A 20,304-nucleotide genomic window follows, 5' to 3' on the forward strand; every position below is an offset into this window, starting at 1 on the left:
GCTTGTTATGATAATTATAAAAGAGGACTAAACAGGAATAAAACCTGACTCCAAAATTAACAACCAAAAAAAAAAAATCAGGAAAGTAATAACGAACAGCATGCACTTGCCAGGCAAATGTAAAAATAATTAAATTTAAATCAATACTACCGGTACTCCTAACCAAATTGTCATAAACTGGAGTAGCTATACCACACTCTCTCTTATCCGGATGTTGGCCAGGCACCCACTTTCCCTTCCATTAAATGGTGGTATGGGGAATGGTCTGATGTTGAAAAGACTAGTTGTACTGGGGCAGAAAGGAAGGTCGGAAGATACTGGACCATTAGACCACCTGCTCTAATTCCCTCTCCTAGACAGAGTGACCAGAGGTCCTGTCTTTCCAGGCCATGCCTACATTTCAGCCTTCGATCCAGGAGGAATTCCAAAATGTCCTCCATTTTGAACATCCCTAAGAAGCCCAGATTTGCTGTTCCTCTTGAAGAAATTTGTCTATTTGGAAGTCTGTCCTCACTGCAAATACTGCAGGTGGATAGAATGGATCCTTCTAAGGTTCCTTTTTCACTAGGCGCAGCCGAAGAGAAGACTTGCCCCCAGAGCTCAGGGCGTGTTTATTACTTGGAGGGAGAAAAGGACAGCAAAGGTATTTGGCAATGGGCTGCTTAAGGACACAATGCAAATTTTGAAAATTCCCCCCCCCTTAATTTTAATGGACAAATAGAAGGAATAATTTAAATATAGATTCAGGCAAGGGTTTGTTGCTAGTAAAGTACAATTTTAAGCCTTTGTCTGGCTCAGAGTTATATAAGTTTATTGCAAGCCAACAGAGTATTTTAACAAAGTTCATCAGAAAAATACAGTTGAGTATATAATAAAATACAGTACAGCCCACCCACTCCATATGCAGGTTTGCCATACGCAGACTTAAGCTTCCATACACAGCAAGCCCAGTCGTGTGTCGTGTGTGTGCCCATGGCGCATGCGGTGCACCATGCACAGGAGCATGCAGCCATATTTTTTGCCATATGCAAGGGGCTGGGGAACGGATCCCCCGTGTATACAAAGGGCCCACTGTACATGTAATATAGCTATAAATGAGCAATATGAACTTAATTTTTATGTTAGTACTTTTATCTTCATTTTGTAATGTCTTATATTTTTCTTGGAAGCCGTACATTTTGTAGTGCCTTGTTCTCCTTTGTGGTTATGACATCTGATCACCTTGCTCCTAGACAATCATTAGACAGCTCTCCTAGAGTGCCAGCATGGTGTAGTGGTTAGAGCAGGGGTAGGCAACCTGCGGCCCGTGGGCCGGATGCGGCCCGGCAAGGCCTTGGGACCGGCCCCAGCCTGGTCCTGCTGCTGATTGCCACCAGGGCCTTTGGGGGGCAATTGTCTATAGAAACCTCAGAAACATGCATTTATATTAACATTTTTTAAAAAATCAGCAAATTTTTTCGCATGTCCTCCATTTTTTTTAAAAAAAGTGTCTTCCATTTGAAAATTTTGTCCTACATTTGTCCTGGTTTATTTATATATTTAATGTTTTTAAAAATTATTTAATTATTTATTTTTTGGCTTCGGCCCCCCAGTTTTCTGAGGGACAGCAACCCGGCCCCCGGCTCAAAAAGGTTGCCTACCCCTGGGTTAGAGCATCGAACTATGACTCTGGAGACCAGGGTTTCAATCCTGGCTCAGTCCTGGAAACCCACTGGGTGACCTTGGGTGAATCACACTCTCTCAGCCTCAGAGGATGGCAATGGCAAATTCCCTCCAAAGAAACTTGCCAAGAAACCCTTGTGATAGGTTTTCCTTATAATTGCCATAAGTAGGAAACAACTTGAAGGCACACAATGATCGCCATCATCACTAAAGGCACGAGAGCCCTGTCCTTTATTTCACCTGGCAATACTACCAGCAGCCTGAGGCTGTTACCACTCTGCAGTTTGACACCACATTAACTGCCATGGCTCAATGCTGTGGAATTCTGGAACTTGTAGTTTTGTGAGATATTTAGCTTTCTCTATGAGATAGCTCTGGTGCCACAACAAACTACAAATCCCAGGACTCCATAGGATGGAGCCATGACTGTTAAATTGTGCACTGTGGCAGGAATGTAGGCTGGCATCTCAGCCACAGTTTTCATCTGTGACTAGTTGCATTATCTGTTTAGTTACATTATCTGTTTTTGGCTGGCCAAAAAGGTGTCATTCCTTTGTGGATTTTGGATTTTGCTTTATAAAATTACACCAGACATTAATAAGGTGGACAGAAATGTTCAAGTAGTATATATCTCTACATCCTCCAATTCATGCCAATTTGTTTAGGGTTAGTGTTGAGTTATGCTTCTTTATTTTCTACTCTTTACTGTTTATTGTTGTTAATTGCTCTTGAGTCAATGTTTATTCATGGCGACTCTGTGGATGAGGCATCTCCAAGACTCCCTATCGTCCACTGCTCTGCTTAGGTCTTGCTTAGGTCTCCTTAATAGAGTCCACCCATCTACCATGAGGCCTTCTTCTCTTTTACTTCCCTCCACCTTTCCCAGCATTATTGTCTTTTCCAATGAGTCCTTCCTTCTCATGATGGCAGCTTCAGATTTGACATCTCAGCTTCCAGGAAGATTTCTGGCTTGATCTGATCTAAAACCCCTTTGTTTGTCCTTTTGGCTGTTCATGGGATCCTCAGCGCTCTTCTCCAGCATCACATCTCAAAAGAGTTGATGTTCTTCCTATCTTCTTTCTTAAGGCCCCAGCTCTCACATCCATACACGGTAATAATAGGGAATACAATGGCTTGTATAATTCTGACTTTTGTGCTCAGTTCTATATAAGTTGACCATATAGGTAGATTATTACCAGCTCACAACATAACCAAAATATGAGTATTAGTGGATAGCAAACATACACAAGAGGAAGAGAAGAGAAACATATAAGATTAAATTAGTAAGATTTTTATGTAATAGAAGGAGTAACATTGGCTGCATCCACACTACAGAAATAATGCAGTTTGACACCTCTTTAACTATCATGGCTCAATGCTGTAGAGTCCTGGGAATTGTATTTTCTTGTGGCTCCAGAGCTTTTTGACAGAGAAGGCTAAAAGTATCACAAAAGTACACTTCCCAGAATTCCATAGCATTGAGCTGTAGCAATTAAAGTGGTGTCAGACTGGATTATTTCTGCAGTATGGATGCGTGTGTGTGTGTGTGTGTATATATATACACGACATAATAACTATATATAAGTTAAAGAGATAGGGTGATAGCATGCAGCCTTTTCTGACCCCCCCCCCTTGCCACTTGAGAACCATTCTGTTTCTCCATTTCTCTTTACTACTACTAAATAGATATACTTAATTAAATCGAATTAAATTCTGTTTTCCATCCTGGCCAATGGAAACACAAAAGAGGTCCATTTATTGGACTATGGGTCTATGGCCCTTCTGATGCTGCGAAACGGCGCCCTCTGGTGCCTATTCGCCGTTACAGCAACCATTCTTTTTAAAAAGGCGCGAAATTTCCTCTCCCCGCTACACACCCTCCGCTTTCTGGAATAGGAGAGGCACGCATGCGCAGTAAATCGGGAAAGGGGGCGGGGGAGGCAGGCTGGTTGAAAACAAGCGCTGACGGCCGTGCGCATGCGTATTGAAGGAAGAGGCTGGCCTCCATTGGCTTGGGGAACCATAAATCTATGAAAATTTAGAGTGATACAAGAATGATTCAATTGAGAGACGCTGAAAACCGTCTTTACTCATAGTTCTCTCTGAACCTTGTTGTTGTTGTTGTTGTTGTGTGCCTTCAATTCGTTTCTGACTTATGGCGACCCTGAGCCTGAGGTGAAGCTATCATGGGCAAGTTTCTTCAGAGGGAGTTTGCTATGGCCATCCCCTGAGGAGGCTGAGAGAGTGTGACTTGCTCAGGCTGAGCCAGTATTTGAACCCTGGTCTCCACTCTGGTTCTCTTTGTGATATAGGCAATGGTGTGTGTGTGTGACTCTACACTTTTCATATCTCTACGTCCTGGAACGGTTGGCCGTTGGAGGCAGGGTTGGCGCTGCTGCTGCTGCTGCTGCGCGAGCGGATACGTGCCGCGGCTCGACCAATCAGCGTCTAGTAGGAAGCCTCGGCGGCGACCAATCAGGTGGCTTATCCTCACCAGATTGAAGTGGCGCCTTGTTGGAATCTTCTGAGCGAAGAAAGCGGTGCTGGATGAGTGAGTGAAAGGGGCTGTAGAGGTCCAAGAGTGCTCCTGAGCATGTGCAGAGAGATTTATTTTTGTTCATGTAACTCTTGCTTCTCGTTCCCCCCCTTGTTTGCAGGGGGAAGGCCACAAAAGGGCCAAAGCTAACAAAATGAGATTCAACAGAGAGAAATGTAAGGGCATTACATAGGAGATATATATATATACACACACACACACTATAGATATAGGATGAGGGACACCTGGCTTAGATGCCTTTAAGGAGGCACTTAAGACCGATCTCTTCCGGTAGGCGTATCCACTCAATAGAAGTATAGTGTCTAGATCAAGAGAAGTCATAGTGCCACTCCATTCTGCTCTGGTCAGGCCCCACCTGGAATATTGTGTCCAGTTCTGGGCACCACAATTCAAAAAGGACATTGAGAAACTGGAGCCATGTGTCCAAAGGAGGGCGACTAAAATGGTGAAAGGTCTGGAAACCATGCCCTCCGAGGAACGACTTAGGGAGCTGGGGATGTTTAGCCTGGAGAAAAGAAGGTTGAGAGGTGATATGATAGCCCTGTTTAAATACTTGAAGGGATGTCATATTGAAGAGGGAGCAAGCTTGTTTTCTGCTGCTCCAGAAAACAGGACCCAATGGAGCAATGGATGCAAGCTGCAGGAAAAGAGATTCCCCCTCAACATTAGGAGGAACTTCCTGAGAGTAAGGGCTGTTCCACAGTGGAACAAACTCCCTTGGAGTGTAGTGGAGTCTCCTTCCTCAGAGGTCTTTAAGCAGAGGCTGGATGGACATCTGTCGGGGATGCTTTGATTGAGAGTTCCTGCATGGCAGAAGGGGGTTGGACTGGATGGCCCTTGTGGTCTCTTCCAACTCTATGATCCTATGATTCTAGCTACCTTTGATTAGGAGCAAAACAGCTTCCTTGGCTTCTGGCAACTATGACCCTTGGCACAGTGACTCTTGGTCAGACTGACACAAAATAAAACTTGCTAGACTACTGCCCTTATTGGGAAAAGGAAGAGATCTTGGCCATGTGTTTGTGTTGATTCACTCTTTATAGGCAAATTACACTACATTGCATGTAAGCTGGTATTTATGTTCCCAAGTACACTCATCCCTCCATATTTGCAGGTTTGATTATTCACGGATTTAATATGTTCTCTCTAGGAATATCTAGGTCCCCCAGTGCAACTCTGTGTTCAGTTTTAACCAAAAGTCGCAGTGAAGGATCTCGAGATTCCTAGAGAGAATGCTCTACTAGGCCTTTGTAGCTCCGCCAGCGCAGTTCTATGGTCAGTGTCTGTTGGACGTTGACCACAGAGTAGCACTGGAGGACCTAGAGATTCCTAGAGGTGTCCTATTAGGTAAAAACATGGCGTTGCTGTTATTTTCCATATTCACAGGGGTCTTGTGCCCCTAACCCTAGCGAATATGGAGGGACAAGTGTACTATGAAGTCTGAAGGGAATATTGTGTCAGGCATTGATCACATGCTGCTTTTTGTTGCTTTGTTTTGTAAAAATGGAGTTGTTCTGCATTGGCTGTCCCTGCTGGGGACTGTTAGAAATGCCAGAGCAAGCTGCTATGGCCTGTCTGATCTATAATCTGCCTTTTCAAGGGAGATATATATCTGTTTTACTGGGCTGAGCGTGGCAACTCGGCAGAGGTTCACCCACTCACTGGCAACTGTTGGGGATTGCATATAGCAAAGAATTCCCATGACAGGTTCAGGTTCTTCTCCCTTAGCTTTGGTACACTGACCCGCAATGGCTGGCCTCAGTGAGCGAATACAAGATATGGAAAAGGTGAGCAAGGAGCTGCTGAAACTGATGGCGGAAGGCAAGGCGGTGGAGAAACTGAAGGACAACCTCTCCAAACAGGAGCAGATGATTGACAAACTGCTGGATACTCGGAAGACCACAAAACAGTTGATCAAAGGTACAAAGGTACATCTTGCACTAGTAAAGCCTTAAAAACTAGCAAGGCACAGGGTCCTTGGGCAAACTAATGGGAGAATCTGACTGGGGTAAATGGACGCTACAGCATCAGATGTTCATAAGCCATTGTGGAATCTTAGCCACCCGATTGGTGCCAATGATCAGGACGTGATGGGATGGGAATAGAGGAAATTGGGCTTGCTGGAGGGAACTGGTGCCTTGCCCCTACCCCTACCCCCCACAATTGCTCACCTCTTGTTTAGGGCTTTAAAGGTCATGGCCAAGCCCAAGTGGGAGAAGGGATTGTGGAATCATGTTGGCTTGTCCTGTTGGGTATAGTGCAAGAAACTCATAAACACCACTGTGGCACCCTAACAAAACACATATAGCTCTCCTTTCCTGCAGAACTCATGGCCACTGAGGAGAAGGCAGCCCAGAAACTTTATGATAGGGAACAAGAACTGAAGGAGACTCTCCAAAAGCTGCAGAAAATTGAAGATGAATTGCTTCAGGCGAACGAGAAGGATGCCACACTGAGGAACAGCACCAAATATCCTTCCATGTCTCCATCTGATACTAAACTGGATCTTTTCCTGGTGGGTGTTCAGTTCCTTAAAACATTTCATCCCATTTAGATTGTGCCATCATGGTGCTAAAGCCCTGCGGTAACTTTGGCAGGGCAAAGTTTTTCACTGATGCCATTTGATAAGAGAGGATGCTGCTACTTGCATCTAGCAGTCTTGTGTGAATTAGTCTGGGGGCTTTATCTTGGGTTGGTTCACACAGCCAGGATTCAATTTTGCTATTCCAACCTTTCCCCTGTAAATAAGAACATCCAGAGTCTTTGAGTTCTGTGCTTTTGATAATTGATCTTTTATTACTGCAATTCTTGAGCGCTTTCCCCAAAACAAGGAAGGAAAACAATGATTGTTTTTACAGAGGCCTGGGCTTCCCTTTCACTCCCCTTTTAACCGGAAGAGCTAGAGGTCCCTGTGGAGCTGATACTTTGAATGCAGATGGTCCTATGTTTGGATCTTGGGTAGCTTGCCTGGGAAATGTGTCCACTTGGGAAGGCACAGCCACTCAGACCAGACAATAATACCAAACCTTGAATTGCTCCAGATTAATGGAGCAATTCTTTACACAAACTACCAATAAATGCCCATTACTGGCAGTTGGTAGCCCCTGTGTCAGATGCAGTGAATTTGTTCCGGGTTTTATTTAAACGGACTATCCTTGCTGTTGAGTATATTCTGGGGATATTTTTCAGCTGTGCCACCACTTATCCTGAGTTAAATTCAAATCAAACAGACTACTTGCTGATGATTCTTGTAACTTTTCAACTCGCTGAGCCTGGTTAGTTAAGGGGTGGGCAACCATGGTCCTCCCAATGTTGTTGGTCTACAATTCCCATCAGCCCCCAGTAGGGGATGATGGAAATTGTACTGCAGCATCATCTGAGTTGGTCACAGTTGCCCATTGCCAGATTAATCCCTTAAAGAATAACAGCTTAAACCAATGCTGGCCAGCCCAAACTGGAACTGAGGAAAGTGTTTTTTCTCATTCATTTGCCTCAAGTGTGAAGAATATTTCAGTTTTTGTATTTGGTTTAGATTTCTAGTATGCTATGTTGGAATCAGAAGGGTGCTTCTGGAGACCCTGTTACACATTCAGATCCCAATAGAAGCCCCTCCTGGTGCCACTACCCAAGGCCTGGACAACTATTGTCCTCCATGCTCTGGCAACTTATTGAAATGAATACTGTCAGTTTGGGGGAATTAATCAGCAACAAAGTTCCTTTACTCACAAGACATACTGAACTGAAGAAACAGCTGGAGGCATTGAGAGAAGAGATCAGGCAGCAAGAGAGAAATGCAGCTGAAAATGTTGACGCGTCTATGTCAGCTACGTAAGTAAAGACCTCTCCTTGCTCATCTCCCCCCTGCCCATGGCAGCTGCTGGGAAGCAGGCCGAGGAAGGTTGGCTGTTACAAGGTATACTCATTAACATGGAAGTATCTGACCTGTGTACAAAAGGAGTCATGTTAATCCAGAAAGCACTTTTGGTGCATTTATACTGAAGTCCACATCTAGAGGCTAGCTACCTAAAACTAGAGCACCTCTTGATGGGGAGATTTTTTGCAAAGCTTTGGAAATTTACTGTTTGGATTACAGTTGCCAGAGCATGAGGATTCTGCAGTTGCAATAAAAAATAAATAAATTTTCTAAGCTCTGCATTTCTGCCACTCTTTTTTCTTACTGTATCATGTGGAATGCTGGCTAAGCAAATAGTTGAAGGTTCCTGATTCATATTTCTCTTCTACCATGAACTTATAGAACAGTTTGTAAGAAGTCACGCAGTCTAAGTTCCTCATATTAACAATATGATGGGAATAGTACCAATTTACCTTATAGGCTTGTTTCAAGGCTTACAGGTAATGAAAACAAAGTATTTTGAGCCCTTGTGAACCTGTACACATTTTGTTTTAGTTGTGTGAAATCACACAAGAGGGAAAACAAACTAGTCACACTATGAGTAGGCTGGAGGGCACAATGCAGATAACACTGTTGGATGCAGAAAGCCTGGAATACTTTTCCCAGCACTTTAAAATATGGCAGAGGTGGTTATTCCAGGGATATGTTTGTGAGATATTTAGCCTTCTTTGTCAGAGAATCTGATGCCCCACTAAATTACAAATCCCAGAATTCAATCGCATTGAGCCATGGAAAATAAAGTGATGCCAAACTGCTAAGTTTCTGCAGTGTGGCAGCAGCTTAGTCAGAGTTTGTGGCTGCTTTGTAATTTCAGTTTCTGCTGAGTAAAGCTTAAGTTACCAGTCATATGGATCTACATGGAGTGTCTGATAATGACCTAAGACATTAAATACAACCCTCATTCTGGCTGTAGATATGCATGAAGTGGTGGGGTTTCCCTCCTTGGATGTCTTTAAACAGGCTGGATGGCCATTTGTTGGGTATGCTTTGATTGAGAGTTCCTGCATGGCAGGGGGTTGGATTGGATGGCCCTTGTGGTCTCTTCCAACTCTATGATTCTATTACTGAGTAAGTTAGAACAGCTGTCTGACCACAGCCTTCTGTGAAGGCTCACAGAAAAAATCATTTTTCTCGTTTTTTCTGAAGCCATTTTTCCTAGAAAAAATAAATATGGATGATGACAAATTCATTCTTTTAAAATGATCAATAATATATTTATTCATTTCTAAGAACTATGTAGCAAGTAAAGCCAGAGTGGTGATAATGGTTTGAACATTGGGCTACAACTCTGGAGGCCAGGGTTTGAATCCCCCACTCAGCCATGGAAACCCACTGGGCGACCTAGGGCAAATCACACCCTCTCAGCCTCTGAAGGCAAAGGCAAATTCTTTTTAGAACAAATAATGTCAAGAAAACTTTATGGTAGGTTCACCTGAGGCTTTCCATAAGTCAGAAACAACTTGAAGGCACAACAACAATGTAGACTTTTAGGTGAAACTGGAATAATTTCCCCACATGGCTTCAAAATGTCTGGTAATTTTATATCTCCAAGTCTGATTGAGGATAAGGCAGACTGTGGGAAAGTTATTTTTCAAGCTCTAGCTTATGGTAGACTCATACTTTCAACTATGTCTTGCAGGTACCTTGTACATCTTTATTACCAGATCTGCCACATTGACTGGGACTACTCCTGTGATCCATCTGTGATTAAAGGAAGTATCCTTACACTGTGGGCAAAGAGGTCATTGCTGGGAGGGGCATGTGTACAGACAGACACAGATATATGTTTCCCTTAACTGTTTTTTTTTACTCAGCCCATTATGGACCTGACATTGCCCAGTCTATCAACCTTGACAGTACCCAACACTCCCGTTGTTTTATTAGTGATCACTTGTGGAATCTGGTGAATACGTCCTGGTGAATGAAGTGCTCCCTGGGAAACATAAGCAGACGTGTGGTGGATGTTCCTAGAGACAGTGAGACATTAAGTACTAGCCTTTTATTTCTCTATTGCTTCTGTATTCTAGAAAGGTTTATTTGAATAAATACAATGAAACCATTTTTAGTACTAACCACAAAAAAGTGTTTTATTCATGTGAGAAGTGTAATTCAAAAAACCAAGTTATCTTTGCCCCAGTATGTCTGCTGGGAGGCTGCGCCACTGATGGGTAAGAAAAATCAATGCAGGGTGAATGCTTTCCCACAGCTTAATACAAAAGCTTAGGGCAGAGCCCATTTCAACCACTGCCTCTTGTTGGTTTATATTCACTTACCTGCAGATCATTAGTCCCAGAAGAACAACCCATAACAGATCCTGCACCTCCCAGCTTTGTTTGTTTGTTCACCCTGACAAATTTTCCAGGAATTTGTCAGTGGCAACAGGATAAAGAAAGAATTTCAGACACATCCAAAACTGAATTGGTTGTCAAAACGTCTGCACGACACAGATTTTAAAATAAGCAAGGAATGGTCTATGTAGAAGATACTCCCACTCATCCATTCAAAAGATTCCTTAGATTATTCCTTGCCAATCTACTGATTGGCAAGATCAGAAGAGACGTGTGCAATGAGCATCAGTTCTTCTTCTGCAGTTCTTGTAAGACGTGTTCCTTCTTAGTTGTTGCCTCATTGCCTAAGCTCAGAACTAAGCTAGGCCAAGTTGGAGAGGCAGCAATAAATCAGCTAAAGCACAGAATAGGAGGTGCTCGTTTCCACGATTAACTCACAAACAGTTCAGACTGGAGCTTGAAATTTCACCTGTCCTTGGCACTTTTCCTTGATTCTGGCAGAACAGGCCTTGGCATGTCATAATACTGAATCCGCTCCAATATCCTTTCCTTCCTCCATCTTAAGGGAAACTCGGCGCAACCTTTGCTGCCCTTAACAATGGCACTGCTCCTCGTCAGTCTGCTTGCAACATGGCTCCATTGTGATAGCCACTCCCACACCACTACGACCTGAAGTCATGTGGGTTACCTCTTTCCAAGTATCAGTGGCAGGGTCATAACATTCAACACTATCCAGGAAGGTCTGGCCATCATAGCCACCTGCAAAAGAGAAAAAACAGCAGTTAACACAACGCGTAACTGAGGCCATGCAGTTTGGGCAAATAGAACTGCTGATGAGTCAAAATGTGGGCTAGACCAGTGCTGCTCAGGCTATGTGATGGCAGGCACCAACAGTCATGAATACTTAACCAACAGTTATGCATTTATAACCTCTATATATTCATGATTCCCTACACAAGCCCCTAACTTAAGGGCTACATAGGGACCATGAAAATCCCCCGTAAGCCTATACTGGTAAGCAGCTGCTGGGATTGATTGGGTGAGTGGTTCTGTTTCCCTATCAATCAAGATGCAACTGCCTGATATTCCCACCTCACTCGTGCAAGAAATCCAACATGGTGTATGTGTGTGTGAGACAGTCCTTCTGCATTGTGTACCTCAATCATGGGAAGGGGTGGTAATGTCTGGCAGCCACTTCTTGATCAACAGGAGAATAGACCCCTGTTGATCTTAGCAGCTGCTAACCAGTAAATGGGGTTGTGGGGTAGGAAAGATCTGGCCGAAATCCATTACGTAACACCATAGCTATGGAGTACTTGTAATGGTTACAGAGAATTCTGCTGTTTTCCCCCCCCAGTGTAAGGCACTAGATCCCAACTGAAGCTAATCAGGGTCAATTCTGAGTAGTACCTGGATGGGAACGCTACAGGCAAAACCATCTCTGAGTATGCCTGGCTTAAGACTGCCTTCTGGCTGTGCAGCCAAATCTCTGTGGGCATAGCTGTTAAGTAAAAGGAATAAATGAAGAACTGTATTGTGTTGAATCAAACCAAAGGTCAATCTAGTATTCCAGTGTTCTATTCATACAGTGGCCAACCAAAGGTCTCAGGGAAATCACCAGCAGCATACAAGGGTGGCAGCAGCCTCCTGCAGGTGCTCTTCAGCCACTGTCTCTGGTATTAGAATCTAGACTAGGTAGTGTATATAATGTTCTTTCTTAGTGGTTTGAGTATTGGATTAGGATTCTTGAGACCAGGGTTTGAATCCTGCTCAGCCACAGCAACCCACTGGGCGACTTTGGGCAAGTCACATACTCAGCCCCAAGGAAAGCAAAGGCAAACTCATTCTCGCCAAGAAAACCATGCAAGTTGCAAACAACTTGAAGGCACACAAGAACAATAAATATACAGATACCACTAATAGGCTTGTACTTCATTGAGACACAGACTGACATCTTATGTGACTTACCTGCATGTAACTACAGTTTACATGTGCATGAGTTCCATTTTAGATAGGGCGCAGAAGGCGCATTTGCTCTCATGCTCCAAAAACATCCCACTGTTCAGTAGTTTTTAACTCCCAGCAGGGACTCATCACTAGTGTTGGGATGTATATATGTGATGGCGATTCAGACCCTAAAGAAACGTCTCCTCTGAGGACCCTGGGGAAGGTGGGTGTACTCCATTTGAAAAATGCATCCTCATTTCCCCCCCTGCCTTGGACATGATAGCAGCAAGGAAGCCTCTCAGGGCTTTATAGCTGCCAACTAGTGGGAAGACAAGGAACTTGGCCACAGAGATTATTTGGTTCATATTTACCCCTACCTGAAGAGCTGTGACCATCTGCAACTCACATCAACCCTAGCTGCCAAGATTATCCTATATTATAATTTTTTGTGTGTTTTTCGGGCTATGTGGCCATGTTCCAGAAAAGTTTCTTCCTGACGTTTCGCCAGCATCTGTGGCGAAGGACTTGGGTATATATAATGTGTGAGTCCTTTCCAGGCAAACATTCTCTGAAGATGCCAGCCACAGATGCTGGCAAAACATCAGGAAGAAACTTTTCTGGAACATGGCCAAATAGCCCGAAAAACCCACAAAAAACTATGGATGCCGGCCATGAAAGCCTTCGACTTTACATTATCCTATATTGTTTTTCATACTTGCCAAGCTGGTGGGGGGATAACTCCAGTTAACACATCTGGAGAACACCAGGTTAATGTCCCCTTATCCCTCAACCAAGTATGTAAGTAATTTGTTCTGGTGCCTCAGAGGGCATGTTGTCCTTTCTGAGCTTTCTTAGTATCACAACTAACTCCCAGCAAGCTCAACACAAGAAGGTAGCAAGAAAATCTAAGTCAGTGATGGTGAACCTTTTAGAGGCTGAGTGCCCAAACTGCAACCCAAAACCCACTTATTTATTGCAAAGTGCCATGTCCCTCTGACTTTCTAGTAACAAATACTGTCAAACTCTGTGCTGGGGTGCTGGCACATGTGCCCACAGAGAGGGCTCTGAGTGCCGCCTCTGGCACGCGTGCCATAGGTTCGCCATCACTGATCTAAGTGTTTTCCTTTACCTGAAAAATGGTTTGATCCACCTATGTTTGCCAAGAATTAACTCACACTTGAGGTTGCAACTTGGACAGATAATTCCTGATAACACTGACTCAATGCAGTTGCTTTGTGCAATGAGGCAAAGGTTATGTTTTCGAATGCAAACAACAGGGGAATTGTGCCACCTCTGTCAAATGTTCAGTCAACATATGTGATTCCCAAACTCTGGTCTTCTTGGAGTTTTGGACTTCAGCTCCCAGAATCCCAGACTACTGGCTAAGATGACTGAGGCTTCTGGGAGCTGAAGTCCAAAATACCTGGAGGACCAGAGTTTGGGAATCAGGTGAAAGGCATATGAACAACTGCTCATTGGTCTTGAGTACATATCCTGAAAGTGCTGCTTTTTTGGGTGCTTCATCATACAGATGAACTGAACTTCCATCTGCATAATTTCCCATCTTCTAACCCCTCTAGTATCAAAACCTACACATTAACAGTGTAGGTGCCACCCATAATTTACCAATTGTGGTCCCAGTCAACTTTACGACAGATAAGGATATTCTGCCAATTTCTCAGTGGCACAGTCAGCAGAAAATTTTCACTTGATACTGGATGTGCGAATCCATCCAAGATCAGAAGTTGTAACTAATTTAATATTCTGTGAATTTCTTGTGTTTGATTTTGCATCCAGTTACAGTTCTATTTAATAAACATTTTCTAAGAAACTTAAGTTTTATCCTGGTATATTAAAGTAAGAAAATAGCAGCTCTTTGCTGCAAGTAAGGCTTGTTCATTGCTATTTATGTCACTCAGAATATCTGGTGGAGGAGGTGGGCTGGACAGTGAAATTAAGAAAGAACAGCTCATGTGGAATTTGCACCAATTCCACATCCATTTGTTTTAACTGGGGCTGCATCCTCATTGGAGAAATAGTCCAGTTTGATACCACTATGCTATGGAATTCTGGGAATTGTAGTTTTGTGAGACATTTAGACATCTAAGCAGAGCCCTCCCTCCAATCCATCTGATACCATCCGGCCGCAGAGGGAGAGATGCAGGCCCAGTTCCATCGGGTCTGGCCTAGATTAAAAAGCTGAGCCCTCCCTCCAGTCCATCTGCCATGATCCCCTTCCCCACTGCCATTCCCGTCTCCTTTTGTGTCATGTCTTTTTAGATTATAAGCATGAGAGCAGGGAACTGTCATTTGTAAGCTGCTCTGAGAGCCTTTGTGGCTGAAGAACGGGGTATAAATACTTTAAATAGATAAATAAAATAAATATAGCCTTCTTTGTTGCCACAACAAACTACAAACTCTGGTGCCACAACAAACTACAAATCCCTGGATTCCACAGCATGAAGGCATGACAGTTAAAGTGGTGTTGAAGTGGTGTCAAACTGGATTATTTCTGCAGTGTGGATGCAGCACAAATCTCTAACTGCACATACATAGACAGCTGTGGAGTAGACAGACTTATTTTGAGGTAAACAAAGGAACAAGTCTCCTAAAATGAAGCTTGGTTATCACATTCTCTCTTAAAAGCTAGGTTTTCTACCATACACCATCCGTCAGGTTGAAAAAAGCAACTTTTTTTAGATTGCAACTCCTAGCATTGCCTGGTCACATGGCCAGAGGTCCTCTCAGAAGCAAAACACTTGCTGTTCATCCTGGCCAAGCTTACCCAGCACATAGATCTTGCCCTGGTGCACAGTGACCCCAAGGGCGCTCCGACGGTGCTTCATGGGTGCGACAAAGGACCAGCTTCCTGTCTCCACGTCATAACGCTCCATGCTGTTGAGTTGGTCAGTACCATCATAGCCTCCCATGGCATAGATGCAGTTATTCAGGGCACAAACCCCTGTGTTGGAACAGAGCAGCATTTAGGCAGACAAGACCCTGACTGTGACCCCCGCCTCCCTTCAACACACCAGGTTTGAAAACCAACAAATGGTTCCATCTCATTTCAGTCCTTGACTTGGGGAGTAAGGAACCTATGGGCATTCAGAAATTGCTGGGCTCCCAACTCCTCTATCATCTCTGAGCACTGGCTATACTGGCCAGGCCAATGGGAGCCCAACTGTATCTGGGGGGTTTACAGCTTCATCCCTGTTTCTAACGGCCTACATTGGAGCCAACCTGATGCACTGGTTAGGAGTACTGAACTGGACTGGGACTTCAGTGACCTAGGTTTCATCTCACTGAGCAATGAAACTTACTGGGTGATTTGGAATCAGGAATGCTTCCTCTCTGTCTGACTTACTTCACAGAGCTGTTTTGTGAGGATAAAGTAGTGAGAGCCTGTGGGAGGGGTCCTCATCTGAATCTCAGAGTGAGAACAAGACAATGTAGAAGGACATGGGAAAGGGTTTTTTCATGTGTAGCACTCAGTTGTGGAATGCCTTCTGATCTGATTAGCACCAAGGCTAGTTTCTTTTCTGCATCAAGTGTAAACAGGACATGGGAAAGGGTTTTTTCATGTGTAGCACTCAGTTGTGGAATGCCTTCTGATCTGATTAGCACCAAGGCTAGTTTCTTTTCTGCATCAAGTGTAAACATAGCTGCTTATTAAAGCTTTTTGGACCTAATTTATTTTTAAATACACATGTATGTTGTAGCCTTTTAAGCTGTTTTATGTTGTTCAACATGTTTTTATCATGTTTTAACTATTCTGTTGTTTTAATCTGGAATTGTCTTCAGTTATTTATATTGTTTTATTTGCACACTGTCCTGAGATCTCAAGATAAAGAGCAGGATATAAACAAGACACAGGGAAGGGGAAGAAAGAGAGAAAACCCATAGCAGTGAGGTGCTCTCCAATTTGCTCTTTGCAACCAGGAGAGATGGCAACCACAATGAATCTTCTTCAGTGCAGGAACACTGTCCCCCTCAACACCCCACACAAACCTGCTCCACTCCGGATGGTATTCATCGGAGCAATCATCTTCCATTCGTCCCGTTCAGGGTAGTAGCACTCCACTGAACTGTGGCGGGAAGTGCCATCGTAGCCACCCACCGCATACAAGAGGCGGTTCAGCACAGCCACCCCCACACCAATCCGTCGTGTGAGCATGGGTGCCACTAAGGTCCATTCATCCCGCTCTGGCTCGTACCTGGAGGAAGAGGAGGAGGAATCACCTTAGGGCCTGTTAATTACACCTCCCGCCCATACATACTAAACAGTGAAAAGTCAGACTGCTCTAGGCATACACAACTGGGGGGGGGGGGGGGTTGGCAGTGCTGGTATGGAACCACATTTGGATCCTGAACTCAAGATAGGGATGTAGAGAAAGAAAGCACTGGCTGTGAAGAGAGGTATGGCTGGCAGTCCATTCTGGGGCTTGGGATGAGATCCTGGCTCCTTCCTAACACTTTCTCCAATCATTCAAGCAGGCAAGGGCATCAAATAAGCAAAGCCTTTTTGTGTTTAAATGGTTGACCAAGGAATGGCCACTATATTTGGCTCTCCTTAGTCAGAAGGGAACAATAGCAAAATATTGCCCGGAAATATCCTAAAGACAGCAGATCTTCTCTGATCTTGGAAGCTCAGCAGGGTCAGCCCTACTTAGTACTTGGATGGGGGTACTGTAGGCTATATTAAGAGGAAGGAACTGACAAAACCACCTTCAAATATTCCTTGCCTAAAAAAACTAGGGAATTTATAGGGTCACCATAAGCCAGTAAGTGATTTGAAGGCACATACATACACACACAGTGTAAATGTGTGTTCTTCATGCTCAGCAACTGAGAAAGAGTCACTTTATTATTGAGGGAGCCAGTGTGATGTTGAATAGGAGATTAGGACACTGGAAACCAGATGTGAATATTGTGCAGTCAAGGACAAACCCCCTGAACAAATTCTGCCAGGAATATCGTGTGATAGGGTTGCCATAAGTCAAACATGACTTGAAGACATACAGCAACAACAGCCCTGCTTAGCGATAGGGGTTTGCTTATAGGTAAAGCACTTTTTAAAAAATCCGGATGGGGCTGGGAAAGAATTCTGAAAATTCATTGCCAATCAGTGTTGACAGAACTCGGCTTGCTGGATCAATGATCTGGATACAGTATAAGTCAGTTTCCTATACTGCTGTGATTTATGACATGTCCAATTATCTAATTCTTGTCCTACATGCCTTACAGTTTGAAACTTCAGACAACACTGTCAGTTTCCTCCTGAACCACTCCAAAGACTTCTATATCCCCAGACTTTTACACTTGCCCTTAATCCTTCCACCCCACCCTTTGCAGCATGATTGAATTTTGCTTTACAAATCATAGGTAGGGATGGCTGCATCTTTGGCACTCACATAAGACACTTAGAGCATGTTTTTTGGGAAATTAAGGCCCGATACAGACGAGCAAAAAGCGCCGTCCTGGGACCAATTTAAGGGGTCCGTAGGGCTGGGCGTCCATACATGCCCAGCCCTAATAGTGGCCCCCGTGTGCCATCTTGCTACGGCCCCACCCCCATGGAGCACATGACGATGACGCATGGGTGTCTGCGCACCCAAACGGCGCTCGCCAGAAGCAGCGACATCAGAGTGCATGAGTGCCATTATGGTGCTCTTAAAAAGAAGCTGCCCTAGGCGGCTTCTTTTTAGGGAGCGCATCAGTGCCATGCAGTGCGGCTGGCGCAGCGCTGATGAAGACGGGCGGCATGGAGCCACCCATCTCTATTCCCCCTTAGATACTGTAGCCTTAAAGCTTTGCATAAACCAGTGAATACCACATCTTTTAAGTGAATCTCTGTCAAGCCCTTAGTCAAGGTTCTTATCTAACCTACACTGTACAGCTTCTTGGAGGAGAGGAGAAAGTATCTTAAGTAAGCAGCTTTCAAAGGAGCAAGGACTGTGGCCAGTCTTCTCTTCAGTGCTTCTGAAAAGTTTAAGAATCACAAGTAAACAAGGCAGTTTGGGGTTGGGTTTTCCAGCTTCAGCTGTACATGTTCTTTGAGAACAAGGCACATGCTGCCTTATTAAATTTTCTACATTTAGGGCATTTTTGTCTGAAATGGGAAAGTATTCAAAAATTCAACCCTACAGTCTTCAGACAGAGGCCAGAGAGGAGTTCTGTAATCACCCCTGTTTCAGTACTGGAATTCTACATCAAACATCAGCTGAATAAAAAAGTGGTCTATGAAAATAAATCTCTGCTCTCCTCTCATCTGGGACAAAGGCAAAAGCAGGTGAGGTGCTTGGCTTGGAAGTAACAAAGCACCTCAGCCCAATTCCCACATCTATATGGCTGCCAAACAGCCTGGGTTTACTCAGTTATTCAACAACACTCATGGACCAGAGCAGGGGATGGAATATGTCAATAGAAGTCAGAAGATGAGCCTCATCTCTTTTCCAGTTTTGGTACAATGTATAACTACAATACCACTGCACTACTGTCCATTCCTTCCCTGTACCTCATTTACCTCTCCATGCTGTTGTGATGATTGCTCCCAAATGAACCGCCAACGGCGTAGATCATCCCGTCAATCACCCCCACGCCAATCCGGTTCCGGGCCACACTCATTGGGGTGCAAGGAGACCATCGGTTGGTCATGGGATTATAGCAGTCAATAGCGTTGGAGTCCATGTTGCCTTCGGGGGAGTTGTTCCTCCCACCCACTGCATAGAAGAGCCCGCTTACCACACAGCCAGCCAAGCCGCTACGGGGTACCTGGAGGTCAGCCAGCCGGATCCAGGAGCCGTTGCAAGGATTGTAGGCCTCCAAGTAGCTGAGAGAATGCCGGTAGTAGCCCCCAGCTGTGTAGATGAGCTGGCCCACTTTAGGTGCCCGGCAAGGCATGTCCTTGGTGGGCTTATGCAAGGTGAGGTCCTGGAAGATCTTGGCCAGGTAGTCCTTGCAGCGTGAGTCTGACTGGAGGATTTCGCACTTCTGCAACTGCATCTGGAGGAAGTGTGGTGTGAGCGAATGGCAGCGAACGGCTTTGAGCAGGGCCTGGATGTAAGGTCGGCGATTCTCGCAGTCATACTTCACCCAGTTGACACAGGCATGGAAGACTTCTGACTCGCAGCGCACGTTCAACTCGTCCCGGCTAATCAGGGTCACCAGCTGGCAATGCGAAAGGTTGAAGAACTCGTCCTGCTTAGACACCTGTAAGGGGGACAGTGGGGGAAGAGTGTGATGAACATGACTGCACAACTATCCCAGGGTTTGTTACAGGTGTGAGGAAGGACAGAGAGGAAAAGTTCTCAAGATTCGTTTGAAGAATGGCCCAGGCATCAAGCCACTCTCCCTCCTGCATCACTGGAGGACTACTTGGCATGGGAATGGGGAGGGAGAAGTGGATTGTAGTATTGCTGATGAACACAACAAGATAAGATTAAGTTTAGAATGCATGTCTCCATGGAATGAAGAGATTTCTGTAGACATCTGGCTGGCTGGGATTAGGCAGCAGGCTGGTGCAATCACTCTGATTTGCATCTGTGGTTTGTTCACCATAAGGCTAGGAATCATGTGGCCCTCCAGATCTTGTTGGACTGCAACTCCCAGCTGCACTAGCCAGCTTAGCCAATAGTGAAGCATGTTGGGAGCTGCAGTATGACAACAGCTGGAAGGTCACATGATTCCCATGACGTCCGAAGCCAACCATCAGAATTATCTCTGAATTGATAATCCAGAGAACTCAGTTTGTTCTAGATTTATTTCACTGGCTTGTCAGGAAGACAGTCCAGATTGCTGGGTTTGGATGCAATGAAAAACAAGGGTGTGGGGGGAGGGGGGACAATGACCCCCCACTGTACAGTACAAAAATGAAAACTTCACCCCTAGAATCTCCAAAAAAGCAAAATTTACCCCCAACAAGGCACGCACAACCCCAT

General features: G+C 44.6%; 2 protein-coding genes across 5 annotated transcripts in view; one reads left to right on the plus strand and one right to left on the minus strand.

The window, feature by feature from the left end:
• Positions 1-4,007: 4,007 nt before the first annotated feature.
• On the plus strand, positions 4,008-10,197 carry SPC24 (SPC24 component of NDC80 kinetochore complex). 3 transcript variants are annotated; one of them, XM_042449687.1, is made up of 6 exons: positions 4,008-4,209; positions 5,948-6,147; positions 6,528-6,688; positions 7,955-8,047; positions 9,772-9,848; positions 9,947-10,197. In XM_042449687.1, exons 2-6 carry the CDS (start codon positions 5,968-5,970, stop codon positions 10,051-10,053), a joined length of 618 nt encoding a protein of 205 aa, XP_042305621.1. In that variant the 5' UTR covers positions 4,008-4,209; positions 5,948-5,967; the 3' UTR covers positions 10,054-10,197. The 3 variants fall into 3 exon arrangements, with proteins under 3 accessions (XP_042305621.1, XP_042305624.1, XP_042305622.1); XM_042449690.1 differs by having other exon boundaries at positions 4,039-4,209; positions 5,948-6,139; positions 6,544-6,688; XM_042449688.1 differs by lacking the exon at positions 4,008-4,209 and adding an exon at positions 4,254-4,374.
• The window catches only part of KEAP1 (kelch like ECH associated protein 1), a 38,241-nt gene continuing 28,128 nt past the window's right edge, over positions 10,192-20,304 (minus strand). For both annotated transcript variants that reach the window (XM_042449685.1, XM_042449686.1), the window contains exons 3-6: positions 18,891-19,576; positions 16,376-16,581; positions 15,153-15,329; positions 10,192-11,179 (exon numbers count right to left, since the gene is read on the minus strand). In XM_042449685.1, the coding sequence (XP_042305619.1) occupies positions 11,013-11,179; positions 15,153-15,329; positions 16,376-16,581; positions 18,891-19,576 (1,236 nt within the window). In that variant the 3' untranslated portion in view covers positions 10,192-11,012. The remainder of the gene's footprint in view (positions 11,180-15,152; positions 15,330-16,375; positions 16,582-18,890; positions 19,577-20,304) is intronic.

The sequence above is a fragment of the Sceloporus undulatus genome, chromosome 2 (assembly GCF_019175285.1).
Source record: "Sceloporus undulatus isolate JIND9_A2432 ecotype Alabama chromosome 2, SceUnd_v1.1, whole genome shotgun sequence".
Lineage (NCBI taxonomy): Eukaryota > Metazoa > Chordata > Lepidosauria > Squamata > Phrynosomatidae > Sceloporus > Sceloporus undulatus.

Bases quoted from the DNA above. Each gene is read 5' to 3' on its own strand.
- SPC24 (XM_042449687.1), top strand. From the start codon at position 5,968: ATGGCTGGCCTCAGTGAGCGAATACAAGATATGGAAAAGGTGAGCAAG. The intron at 6,148-6,527 runs GTACATCTTGCA...AAACACATATAG, and splicing joins AGTTGATCAAAGGTACAAAG to CTCTCCTTTCCTGCAGAACT. The intron at 9,849-9,946 runs GTATCCTTACAC...TTTTTTACTCAG, and splicing joins TCCATCTGTGATTAAAGGAA to CCCATTATGGACCTGACATT.